Source organism: Microtus ochrogaster, linkage group LG3 (genome assembly GCF_000317375.1).
Source record: "Microtus ochrogaster isolate Prairie Vole_2 linkage group LG3, MicOch1.0, whole genome shotgun sequence".
Lineage (NCBI taxonomy): Eukaryota > Metazoa > Chordata > Mammalia > Rodentia > Cricetidae > Microtus > Microtus ochrogaster.
Window position 1 is genome coordinate 42,618,842 of NC_022029.1, and position 13,176 is coordinate 42,632,017.

Genomic DNA, 13,176 nt, shown 5'->3' on the forward strand with positions numbered 1-13,176 from the left:
AGTGCTGGGATTAAAGGCGTGCGCCACCATCGCCCGGCGTGAAGACTTTCTCTTGTTCAGAATACTATGCAGTTCAAAAATGAGGAATGACTGCAGGAAAACACAAAATATTTAACATTAATCTTAATATTTGTTTATTTATTTATCTACTTATTGCAGTCTTGGGGATTGAACTTGGGGCCCTGTGCATGCTAGGCAAGTGCCCTATCATCAGCTTAAAAAGGGCTGGTGATGTGATTCAGTGGTAGAGAAAGTCATGTTTGATTGTTGTGAAACACTATTCTAACTATGTAAAGAGGTGTTATATTTGTTTATGTAAAGATGTGTTGTTGTTTCACCTTGTCTGCCTAATAAAAAGCTGAATGACCAATCGTTAGGCAACAGAGAGACCGGTGGAGCTGGTGGGCAGAGAGAATAAGTATGAGGAGAAGACTAGGCTGGAGAAAGGAGAACGAGGGTGAAAGAGAGGGACGTGCCCAGGGCCAGAAGCCAGCCAGACGGACACAAGAAGCAGGAAAGTAGGACATACAGAAAGAAAGGCAAAATGTCGATAAAGAAAAACAGGTTTGACTAAGAACTAAGATGAGGCCAAGCATTCCTAACTAACGCTAACTCTCCCGCGTCATGATTTGGGAGCTGGCTGGTGGTCTACAAGAAAGCCTGCTACACTTGATCCCCAGCACCACAGATAGGAATGAACAAGTAGCCTGGTCAAGCAGGAATAAAAGAAAGGAAGAACTGATTGACTCCTGATTCAATTTTATTAAATGTTCACAGAACTATACAATGGACATATAAAATAAAAAACATTAAAGTCTACCCACTTCTAGTCTAGCAGAAGAAACAAGCGCATAACCATAACACGGCCGTCAAGTTCTGGCATAGATGTGATGTGATGGCACGGAAGACAGACATAATAAGTTCACTGCTGCACAATAAAACAGCATGTCCTGTCCTGTTTCTTTCAGGCACAATCCGGTTTAACTCCCAAGGGCTTACATTTTGGAGGAGATCATGTCCCAGGAACAGCCAATCCTGGTAGGGATATAGGGAAGACAGCACTTACTTCTTCCTCTGCAGCTTATTTGACTAAGCAGCAATTAGGGAATCCCATCAGGAAGGACTCCCAAAACAGGCTCTAACCCACTCTGCTTGCAGAACAGAGGTCACACACAGCAAAATATGAAGCAATATCACACTCCTATCAGCTTTACCACCAACCATGTATAAGTTTGAGCTTAACTAACATCTCCGTGAATTCTTTTCACCTTGATAAAAGGGTGTCTCACCACTACCCTGTCTATTTTTCATAGTTGTTTTTCCAGTTAAGTTCAACTTAATATTTTAAACATTTATTGAAGACTAACAATGTTCCAAGTATTATACTAGACAGACTGAAAGGGCAGGCTCCCATGATGTATAAAAATGAATGTAATTTTTTAAAGCCCTGGAAGTAATCCAAACATGCATCATAGCAAAAAGGCTGAAGTGTGATTATTTATATAGACTATCACACAGAAGTTAAAATTAATGAAGTACATTTAATAACTATGTAATGACAAGACATCCATGTACTTTATGTGGTCCTGTAGCCAAACAGGTAAGTAGAGACTGACATTCAATCACACTTGTTGGCAGGCCATAAACCCCACTAAAGAATGACTTTTTCTTTGAGAAGAAGTCCCTTTGGAACAGAGTGTGGTGGGACACACTGCAGTTCCAGTACTATGTGGCAGAGGCTGGAAGGTGCCAAGTTTGAGGCCAGCCTAGATTTTGTAGCAATATCTTATTTCAAAGACAAATCAGAGGCTGTTGGCTTACCTAGGAGTTATTTCAATACTGAGAAGGCAGTTTTTTCTAATCCTCACAAAAGACTGGAAAAGCTAATGCCTCTCCTAACACCATGGACGATACAGGAACAGAACAGAAAGCGACAAAGCCACAGAAGACGCCCATGATTCCACTTCTAGAATGTTCCAAACTATGAAAAAATAAAACTACTGTTTGGAAGTTAAAAATACATAGTCAAAGGCTGGAGAGATAGCTCAGAGGGTAACAGCACTGGCTTCCCTTCCAGAGGTCCTGAGTTCAATTCCCAGCATCAACATGGTGACTCACAACCATCTATAATGAGATCTGGTGCCCTCTTCTGGTGAACAGGCATACATGCAGGCAGAACACTATGCATAATAAATAAAGAAAATACATAGTCAACTATAAAGAAAAGCAGGAGAACAGGATGTAAAAATCCAGTATACTGTAGACATCTGTATCTCAAGCACTGGGGAAGCAGAGACAGGAGGCTGCTCAGAACTTGCTGGCCCGGTAGGCAGGCTGAAATGGAAATCTCCAGGTTTAGTGAAAGGATCCTATCTCAAAAAATAAGAGGGGCCAGCTAGATTGCTTAGTGAGTAAAGGCACCTGCCATCAAGCCTGATGACCCGGATTTTCACAAACTCCTAAAGTTATCTTCTGACCTTCAAATGCATGCAGGCTAAGGCACGTGAGCACACCAAACAAACAAATAAATAAAAGCAATAAAGAGCAATAGAAGAAAACACACACTCCAAACAAACAAATAAATAAAAATAAAGACAACAGAAGAAAAACACACACTCCAAACAAACAAATAAATAAAAACAATAAAGAGTAATAAAGGAAAATATCCAAAGTTACTCTCCAGCTCTGAGACAGATACAAAGAAAGGAATACAATGGTAGAAAAAAATTAAAGGTTTTGTTCGATTGATCCAAAATACTCCGTATTCCAAAACTGATGAATACAAAGCTTCCATGCCAGGCAGTGGTGGCACATGCCTTTAATCCCAGCACTTGGGAGGCAGAGGCAGAAGGATCTCTGTGAGTTCAAGGCAGCCTGGTCTACAGAGCAAGTTCCAAATAAATGAGGGAAGAGGAATGTGGGGGAAAGTACAGTTAGTAATCTAGAATTTACCCTCCTCCCTCATTTTATCTGGGTAAAACATAATGATTTCTGTGGGGAGGGGTTTGAGACAGGGTTACTTTGTATAGCATTGAAGCCTCTCCTGGAACTAGCTCTTATAGACCAAGCTGGCCTCAAACTCACAGAGATCTGCCTGCCTTTGTCTCCCCAAGAGCTGGGATTAAAGGTGTGCGCCATGACGGCCTGGCTAAAACATAAAGGTTTTTTTTTTTTTTTTTTTTTTTTTTTTTTTTGGGTTTTTAGACACAGGGTTTCTCTGTAGCTTTGGAGCCTGTCCTGGAACTAGCTCTGTAGACCAGGCTGGTCTCGAACTCACAGAGATCCGCCTGCCTCTGCCTCGCGAGTGTTGGGATTAAAGGCGTGCGCCACCACCGCCCGACAAACATAAAGATTTTTAAAGTTGCCTATCTGACACACAGGTAATCCTTTATTTAACTGAGAGAACAATCTTGTTTTTGAGACAGGGTCTCTTTCACCATGTGACCCATTCTGGCCCGGATCTCAGAGTAATCTGCCTGCTGCAGGTTCCCTGCTAATGAGATTACAGGTGTGCTCAGTTTAGAGTCATTTTCAACAAACCATATTTACACATAAAATAAGATGAGAATAATCCATCATATTAAGTACCTAAAAAATAACTGAGAGGACCATATAAATGTAAATAGGCTGCTATTATCTACTAATTAATCTCATAATGATCAAGTGTCAAACCAATTATTTATCACAAACTATCCCTATGCAAAGCTTTTCATCAATAACAGTACAAATCCAGTTCTTTCGCTGTCATATTAGGACTTAAACATTGCTTCGTGAAAAGAAAAGGATAACTTCAAGTGTTTCTGGCTCTTTCAGGTTGAGGAGACAGCTCAACCAGCAAAGTGTTTCCTGCATAAGCATAAGGACCTGGGCTGGATCCAGGTAAGAACAGGCACCTATCTATAGCCCCAACCCTGAAAAGGCAGAAACAAGCACATTCCTCAAGTTTGTTGGCCAGCACAGCCAATAAGTCAACTAGCTCCAGGTTCAGTGAAAGACTATCTGAAAAAAATAAGGCTGGATGGGCTGGCAAGATGGTTAGTGGGTAAAGTGGCCTGCTGCCAAACCTGACCACCTGAGTTCAGTTCCCAGGATCCACTTGGTGGAAGAGAACTGACTCCCACAAAGTGTCCTCTGCTTCTATACATGTGGTGTAGCATAAATGAAAGTGCACACACACACACAAACACACAAAATAACAGGGTAAAAATATTAAGTGGAGTCCTGCAGGATGTCTCAATGGATAAAGGACTTGCCACCAAGCCTAGTGACCCAAGTTCAATTCCCAGAGGCCACACAGTAGATGGATGGCAAGAACAGATGTTGCCAAGTTGTCCCTTTAACTTCCATATGCATATTCTCGCTAAATAAATAAATACAGAAATACCAAAAGCTTTTTAAGTTAAGGCAGAGAACAGAAGAAAATACAAACATCAACCTCTGGCCTCCACATGCACCCGCACACGAGCACAGACAAACATGTACATATGTATCCCACATACCACTACCACACAAATCCTGAGTTCTGAGGACGTGCACTCAGGCCCTCATGCTTGAACTCCACGTGTTTTACCCACCTAGCTTCCCTAAGCCCTTGAACAATTTTTACACATTGTTGAGTGCTCTTGTAAGAAATGCTGTATAGGGCCATTGCTCACTTTTTAATCAGGTTGCGTTTTCAGTAGTGACTCAGATAATGTGCAGCTCCTTTCTCCCGTCTTGTAGGTTACCCTGTTGACTGTTTCCTTCAGCATGTGATTTTGCTGTTGACTGGTCCAGAAAAAGCCACACAAGGTAGCGGGCATTCCTAATCCCAGTGTTACTGTGACATCATGGGAAGAAGAAAGAGGAGACTCCTCAGCAAGAACTGTGTATCATCCCACTTAAAGAAAGAATTGCTCAGCTCATTGATTTCATTCACAGCCCCAATAGTATTAGTATTTTACCATCAAAGTGCCTGAATCAGGCCAGGGATATAGTACAGTGTGTAAGGCACTTGCTGTGCAAGCATGAGGACCAGAGTGCAGATCCTCAGCATCCACATAGACACCAGGTGACCATGGCAGCTCACCTGTAATCCTAGCACTTAGAAACAGGGTATCCTGACTAGCTAGAGCAACTGTGTCGGTGAGCTCTGAGTTCAACAGACTTACCTTAGTGAATAAGGTTGTGAGCTCCTGACGAAGACTCCCCAAATCAGCCAGGATCTCCACATGTGCACATACTCATGTACCCACATTTCCTAACATGCACACACCATATATAGACACACTCTTTAAAAGTATTAAGCCCTAGAGATGGCTCAGTGAGTAAAGCATTTGTCGCACAGTCTGACAAGTGTTATCCCTGAAGATGGAAGGGGAGAACCAACTCCACACATCTCATACACACATACTAATAATCAATTTTAATTAGGTGTCTAAGTACTACTACAAATATTTATGCTTAAATTTTATGTAACTAATTCATCATAACAAGAAGAGCTAACAATTATTTATTCCTCAACTACACTCAAAAATCACTTGAAGCCAGGCAGCGGTGGCACATGCCTTTAAACCCAGCAGTGCGAGGAAGAGGCAGGCAGATCTCTGTGAGTTAGAAGTCAGCCTGATCTACAAAGGGAGTTCCAGGACAGCCAAAGCCAAACAGTGAAACCCAGTCTCGGAAAACCAAAAAAAAATTTAAAAAAATAAAAAATGATTTGAACATGATAGTGAGTATCTGATCCCAGCTCAGGAGATAGGAACAGGGAAATCAAGACCACCTTGGGCTAATACATAAGACCTATCACAAATAAACAAACAAAATAACAACAACAAAAATAATAATAAAGGAATATAATGTTTTACTGCAAAACCATTTTATTTATAAAAAATAAAAACTGATTTAAATTATATTTCACTTATTTTTTAAAAATCCAAAGTCAAGTATAATTGGAATAAAAGAGCTATTGTTGCCTACTGCTACAAATGTATACTTATCTTTCCATATGTATAGGCACAAACATACACAGAGTTTTTCCTATTACACAGCAATTTTGGAAAGGAAAGAAAATCACACCCAAAATCCTACCATAGCCATGATCCTGACAAACCAGCAACCTGCTATTTCTACATGCCCGCCATCCCCACACATCTGCCATCCCCACACACTCAGTCCTGCTATTATCTGATAGAAAATTAAATTTTAAGAATTTCACTAGTGGGGCTGGAGAGATGGCTCAGAGGTTAAGAGCATTGCCTGCTCTTCCGAAGGTCCTGAGTTCAATTCCCAGCAACCACATGTTGGCTCACAACCATATGTAATGGGGGTTTGATGCCCTCTTCTGGCCTGCAGGCATACACACAGACAGAAGATTGTATACATAATAAATAAATAAATATTTTTAAAAAATAAGCAAAATAAAAAAAAAGAATTTCTTAGTGAGTCCTTCGCTTTTCACAAAGATTCTCATGTAACTTTTAGGCATGTTACAAGTGGATTACAATTATAGATTTTCTAATATTAAGCCATCTCTACATATAGGTAACAAAGAACTTGTAATACTTGATTTCTCTTATTTATAGCTGGATCTAGTCTGCTAATTATGTTCTTAAAGGCTGAACATCTACAGTGTTGACTGAAATTCACCTATCATTCTCCCTGCTGATTCTTACTGATTGAGTAAGAGAGTTACAAGGGTCTTTTTGTAGAATGAGTTGGAAGTATTTCCTTACTCTCTACTGTCTGGAAACATTCACATGAAACTTTGATGATCTCTGCCTTATATTTTAATAACAGTCACCTGAAAATCCACCTGGACCTCATGTTTACCTTGAGGGTCAGATGGTTTGATTTTGTTCTTCTTTTTTAAATCTCTTCTTCAAGTTTTTGAACAGTAGAGTCAGTCAGGCTGGACATCAGATAATCTAGGTTGGCCTCAAACCCCCTATGTAGTGAAGGATGACCTTCAACTCCTGATTCTCCTGCTTCTGCCAACCCAGTGTTTGGATTACAGGCATGCACCAGGACATGTAGTTGCAGGGTGCTGGGGATCAAACCCAGGGCTTCCTGCATGCTGAGCAAGCACTCAATCAACTGAACTGCAGCCTGAGATCCCAACTAATTATTCCCTGAACCAGTTCTTAAGATTCCAGGAAGTGATCTATCTTTATCACGCAGTAACTCAACCCAAAAAATGTATGACTTTTACACAAATTTACAGGCAACTTACCAGTTTTGTTTTGTTCTTATTTTATTGAGTGATTAAGAATCTTTCCTGATCTAAAAATAACTGTGACTACCTTGGAAGGCACTAAACCAAGACTACTACTTGTGACAAGCATAAGTAGGTGCACGTGTATTCTAGACAGCACTTACCACCAGAAACAGGGGCATCCATGAAAACAGCTCCCATTTTCTCAACTTCTTTTGCCAATTCTTTTGAAACTGAAGGATCAATAGTGCTGGAATCTATTAATAATGATCCTTTCTTCACTTTTCTAAGTATAAATAAAAATACTCAAGTTTACAACTCTGCATGAGTATTCCATACAACTATTTATACAACCAGAATCAGCTAAAAACTGGTAGACAATCAAAGAAGCCTCTGGCTTGGTATTGAAATAGTTGAAAATCTCATATTTACTCATTCATGTTGTAGACCAATTTCAGTTCAAAGTAAACCCATATTCATTCAGAAAAACAATAACAAAATAAAAATCTAATAAAGTAATTGCTAAAGTCTGGTATTAGTAGAAGTACACCAGCCTTGCTAACAAGTGAAGCTAATATATAAAAAATTTTTAAAACCTATGAACTTTAAAGGAGTATTTGACTGCATTTTAATTTTTATTTGTAGAGTCACTGGGTCTTAAAAAGCTTAAGTCTTTAGTAAGCTACACTGCAAACTTCCCATAACCATATCATTTTTGCTAAGAATAAACATAAGCAACTGAAATATAGCTATTTGCTTCAAGAGAGCATATTCTTTTAATAATGGAAACATTTTTAAAATATTTTTATTAATTGTTTGAGAATTTCAAATGTATTTTGATCATATTCACCCCCTCCTCCAGCTCTGCCCAAATCCACTCACACCTATCCTAATAGAAACTTTTTAAAAAGCAAAATATTAAACAGGCAGAAACAGAAATAAAGAGCACTTTCAAAGATGTTTTTGTAGCATTGATAAAGATAGAAACAGGAGCACAGATATTTTATATAAATCCTTATCATTCTTACAGTAAAAGATTTCTATTTATGCTATGAGTTCAGGACAGGTCTCTGAAACAGTTCCCTTACATCTATCTATAAGGCAGTGCTTACTCTAGAGGCTAAGAAACTCTGACCTATATTATAATTTAGTTCCCTGGTCTTAGTGGTCCAAGCCAACAATCTTAACTACTGGTGAGGCTGAAGTAGAAGTTCAATATCTGTCTGGGTTACAATGTTACAAGGCCAACCTAAGCAATTCAGGGAGATCCTGTCTCAAGAGTAAATAAAGAAAAATCATAAATCAAGGATAATAGTTAACAATTATATGCAAATTCCCCAAAGTTCTTATTTATTATTAGTGCAGGTATATGATGTGTGTGGCTGTGCACATGGAGGTTGGAGAACAACTCTGTGGAGTCAATGTACACAAGGGCCCCACCCAGAGCCATCTCACTAGCCATAAGTTCCTAAATTTCTCCCTGCAGGTCTACTCACCCAGGGATGCACAACCGAGACTGGAAAATCAGAACTCAGTATGAGGAAACATTAAAAAAGAAAATGAAGAAAATCACTGTTTTAAAAAGAAAAAAAGATCCTAGAGCCAGGCACGGTGATGCACACCTTTGATCCCAGCACTTGGGAGGCGGAGGCAGTCAGATCTCAGAGTTCATGGCCAGCCTGGTCTACAGAGCTAGTTCCAGGTTAGCTAGAGCTACACAAAGAAACCCTGTCTTGAAAACAAAAACAACGTAGACAGATCCAACAGAGTATTTAGGTGCACTCCACACAAGAGACAAGCCAAGTGCTGCTAGAAATCACCTCAGTACAAAGGCTTTCCTTCATATAACAGAGACAATAGGAATAAAATCTGCCAGTCTTCTGTGGTAGTATTTTTAACAATCTTAAAAACAAATAGGAAATCATCTCAAAATTACTTAGGCACTGGGTGTGGAAAAGAATCCTGACAGGAAAGGGGCCCGGCACATCGCTGAGAAGCCAATTATAGTTTAATATGAAACCAAACTCTTCCTAAGCACTCCCTGGACAAAACGTCTGGTAGCTGGCACCTCCTCCAAAGTAAAGTAAAGGATATTAATAAATGTTGTGTCACTCCACATGTTTTAGTAACTTCCTTGAGAGGTGAAGCAGGCCATAACTGAAGCACTAGTAAGGAGCAACCAGGATGCCTCAGGACCACACACACTCTGCATCTGTCCGCTGGATCCATCCAAAATGAGTGCCACTCAACCACCCCTACAATCTAAACATTTATCTTATCAGTTTTCTGTCTAATATCCAAATGTCTTTTCCTTCCAAGTCTGTTAGTTTTCCAAAGTAATTCAATTTCCCCAAACCTCAAATTTCACATATTACGGTTTTCTGAAAGTAAACCTTACTTTCTTTTAGACAGCGCTCAGAAATCAGCGTGTAGGTGACTCAAGTGTCTACATGGCATACGACTTTGTCCTCCCTCTCTGCTGAGTTCAACAACAAAGTAAGTTAGAAAATGGAACGAGAAAGCCTAGAAAATGAAATCCAACCACTGTCATTCTGACATACCACAAGGGTTTGGCAGTAAGCAGTAATTCACCAACAGGTTTACAGCGCCAGGGAAGACAGGCACTGGTAGGAAACACTGACTTAAATTATACTTTACTCAGAGAGCTACTGCTAATACTGAATTCCAGCTTCCCAAAGTCCTTACTACAGATGGACTAACCCAGAGGACATACAATAACTTTTTATTATATAATAAAATCTTAAATTAAGGTGTTTTTTCCAATGTTTGGTTTTATTTTTCACAGAACCCCTTTTCTGGATTTCTGTACACCATAAGAAAATTACGCTTTTAAGAGTAGTACAATTTAAAATGCAAGCTTTAAAAGTCTCTTAAACACGCTGCCAATGAAAGCAAGTTTAATGCAAGAGTTAAAGGAAAGAAACAAAGTGGGGGTTCTTCATTCCCAAAAGTCACACACTGGACTCTAGAGCAAAATTAACCCTTTATGGTGAGCAGGAAATCACCCTGTTCACTTTGTAAAGTAAAAAATACACAGGAAGATTTTTAACCAACAGAGCTGCAATGCCTTAGTAGTTCTAAAACATGTGAAACAGGAACTACAGCAAGAAATATGAGTCCTTGAGAAATACATACTTTAGAATCCCATTCGCTCCAGAATAAACTTCTATCGAATTCATACTGGTGGGCAGCATTGTGATAATCCTGTCAGCCTTTTCGGCTACATCTGCTGGGGAAGACGCAACCTTTAAAGAAATCATAAAGGAGAATCGTTTAATTCAAACATAAAGTTTCCAGACCTTAGATAGGACTAGCAACTATTTACTGACAAACAGTTCAAGACCATACACAAATAACAAAGCTCAGTGAAATGAAATAACAAATGGAAGCTGCTAAGAGTCTTCATCCCCCTCTGAACTATCTGGAGAACATGGGTTTCACAGAAAGTCCCCCATAAATGCCTATCCCCACATCACTGAAGTAAATACAAAACAAAATAATGGCATGTCTTCTTCCTATTGAAGATTCATCTCTAGATCATTCCAAGAGAGAAGCCTGGAAGTCTATGTCAGAAAACTTTAGACATTCCCTTAGAAATTGAGACTTCTCTTCCACTGAAAGAAATTAAGTTCCATCTAGATAACTCCTTTAAAAGTTCCCTACAGGGTACTAAAAATTAATTATTCACAGATCTTAGGGTGCTACATATCTCAAAGCTTTTTCACGCCCATAAACTGGCAGTGCCAACTCATTCGACTGCCAAGTGCATGGGTGGTCCATCGACCCCCTGCGTCCCTAGCATCTGCTTATTGGGATGTTCTGGGTTGTCAGAGCACTGCTAACTCTTCAATTATATCAAGTAGTCTCAAAGTGCACAGGTCTGGAAAACACATACTGATGGTGATAGCAGGAATGTCACCACTCTACTGGACACAACTGCTCACTATCTAATGACTGCATATATCTGATACGTTATAACAAAAATGTCTGATTTGTACAACAAAGGCATGCTTCTTAGACACAGCATTCGAATAATCTTACCACTGATGTGATGGCTTTAAACTCTGAAATAATAACTGACAAAATTTGGCCACAACTACAAAGCTGAAAGAAACTAACCTCATTTCCAATCTGACAGTAGCCACAAAAGCCTTTATTTAGCAGCCAACTAATTAGAATCCCTCAATTACATTTGCTAATTAAGTAGGTAAAAAAGACAGCATGGAAGGAACAAATGAACACTTATTTAGGGAACCAGGGATGCAGCTCAGCCAAGTAGTCAGGTATGATTTTGTGCAAATCCTTTAACTCCACTGACTTCAGTTTCCCAAACTATAATAAAGAATAGCACATCGATTCCTGTAATCCCAGGACTCAGGAGGACTTGTGTTAACAACAGAATTGCACATCTGAAACCAGTCTGGGATGAAGAGGAGACGATTGCGGCTCTGCTTTTTAAAGAAATGACTCATTGTCCTCATTCTTAACCTGAATAAATCTGCCCTCTGCCCCCACAGAGAACCCTATGTGCCCTCATTACCAAACAAAACAACAGCAAGACATCTAATTTAGCTTCTACCCGCAATGTAGAATGTGTTAATATCTAGGAACCTTCAGCTCCAGGAAGGCTGGCCACTGTAAAATGACAGTGGGGTCATCTTCCTTCTATCTGTTTATTTCTCACAAGGAAGCAGAAGGAAACCTGTCACTGAGTCTGTGCTGGAACTCTCTAAGTCCTCTGAGACCTTGTCCTCAAAATATTCATTTCAGATGACATTACCTCTGTTGGAAGGTAAGTAAAGATTATATACAATATTTTTCTGTAGTTCTCTATCAGAAATGAACTGTTAAGAGCTACCTGTCTTTTTCTTCTCAAAAATTGGCTTGGCATTTTATTTAGTCACATTATAGTTTAAATAGCATGTCACATGAGACATCTTGTCACTTTCAGGTCAAAGCCAACACATAAAACAGATATTCAAGCTTTAGCTGTTGGTCAAAAGCAGAAAATTAACAAATGGAGACTGCGGCTCTGCCTTTTGAAGAAAGGATTCCTGTGTCCCCATTCTTAACCAGAAATTTATTCCCATAGAACTGGAAAGCAGCAGTCTGGGCCTGAAAGCAAGGTGTCAGCAGGACCACTTTCCCTCCAAAGGCTCTAGGAGAGGCTCTTCTTCTTCAGCTTGAGCAGCAGCTGGCACTCCTTGGCTGGCCAGAGCCTCCATCTTCGTGGCACTCTGCTGTCTGTGTCCTCTTCCTTGCTGGGATGGTTGGTCCTGGCTAGCTGCTGCCACCAGCTACACCCCGGTTCTCATTTTAAATGTCTTTACTGACCACACCACACAATTTTCCCACTTAAAGTGGATAATTGGTTAGCTTTTATAAATTCCCACATAGAGTAACCATTACCACAGTCAGGTTTTCAGTCTCTCCAAAAAGAAACTGGATATCCATGAGCTGTCACCCTGTGTGCCCAAAGCTGCCTATCTTCTACTGAGTGCTTTCTTATCTCCATAGATTTTCTTTTTCTAAGGTTTTTCAGGTAATAGGAGAGCATAGTGTGTGGTTCTCTGTAACTGGCTCTTTAATTTAGTGTGTTTTCTTAGTTCACCTGTTACATAGCAAGTATCAGCGCTTCCTCCCCCTTAATTCCTAAACAGCCCATTATAGATGCGACACTTTATTTATCCATTCATCCACTGATATTGCATGACAGTTGTTTCCACTTAGCTATTATAAAGTTCTGTGTGGCTATGATTCATTTCTTCCGGGTATGGACGCAAGTTTGGTTTTTGTTGTTGAGTTTTTGTTTTGTTGTTTTGTTTCGAGACAGGGTCTCATTATGTAGCTCTGGCTGGCCTGGAACTCACTATGAAGATAAGGCTGGCCTTGTAGTCACAGAGATCTGCCTGCTTCTGCCTCCCGAGTGCAGGGATTAAAGGCATGTGCCACCAATGTCCAGG

The 13,176-nt window shown here is 39.9% G+C and overlaps 1 protein-coding gene across 1 annotated transcript in view; it reads right to left on the reverse strand.

The window, feature by feature from the left end:
- Hibadh (3-hydroxyisobutyrate dehydrogenase) overlaps nt 1-13,176 on the reverse strand; it is a 109,071-nt gene that overhangs the window by 82,093 nt on the left and 13,802 nt on the right. Inside the window, exons 3-4 of the mRNA XM_005360821.2 lie at nt 10,349-10,458; nt 7,357-7,478 (exon numbers count right to left, since the gene is read on the reverse strand). Of these exons, the coding sequence (XP_005360878.1) occupies nt 7,357-7,478; nt 10,349-10,458 (232 nt within the window). The remainder of the gene's footprint in view (nt 1-7,356; nt 7,479-10,348; nt 10,459-13,176) is intronic.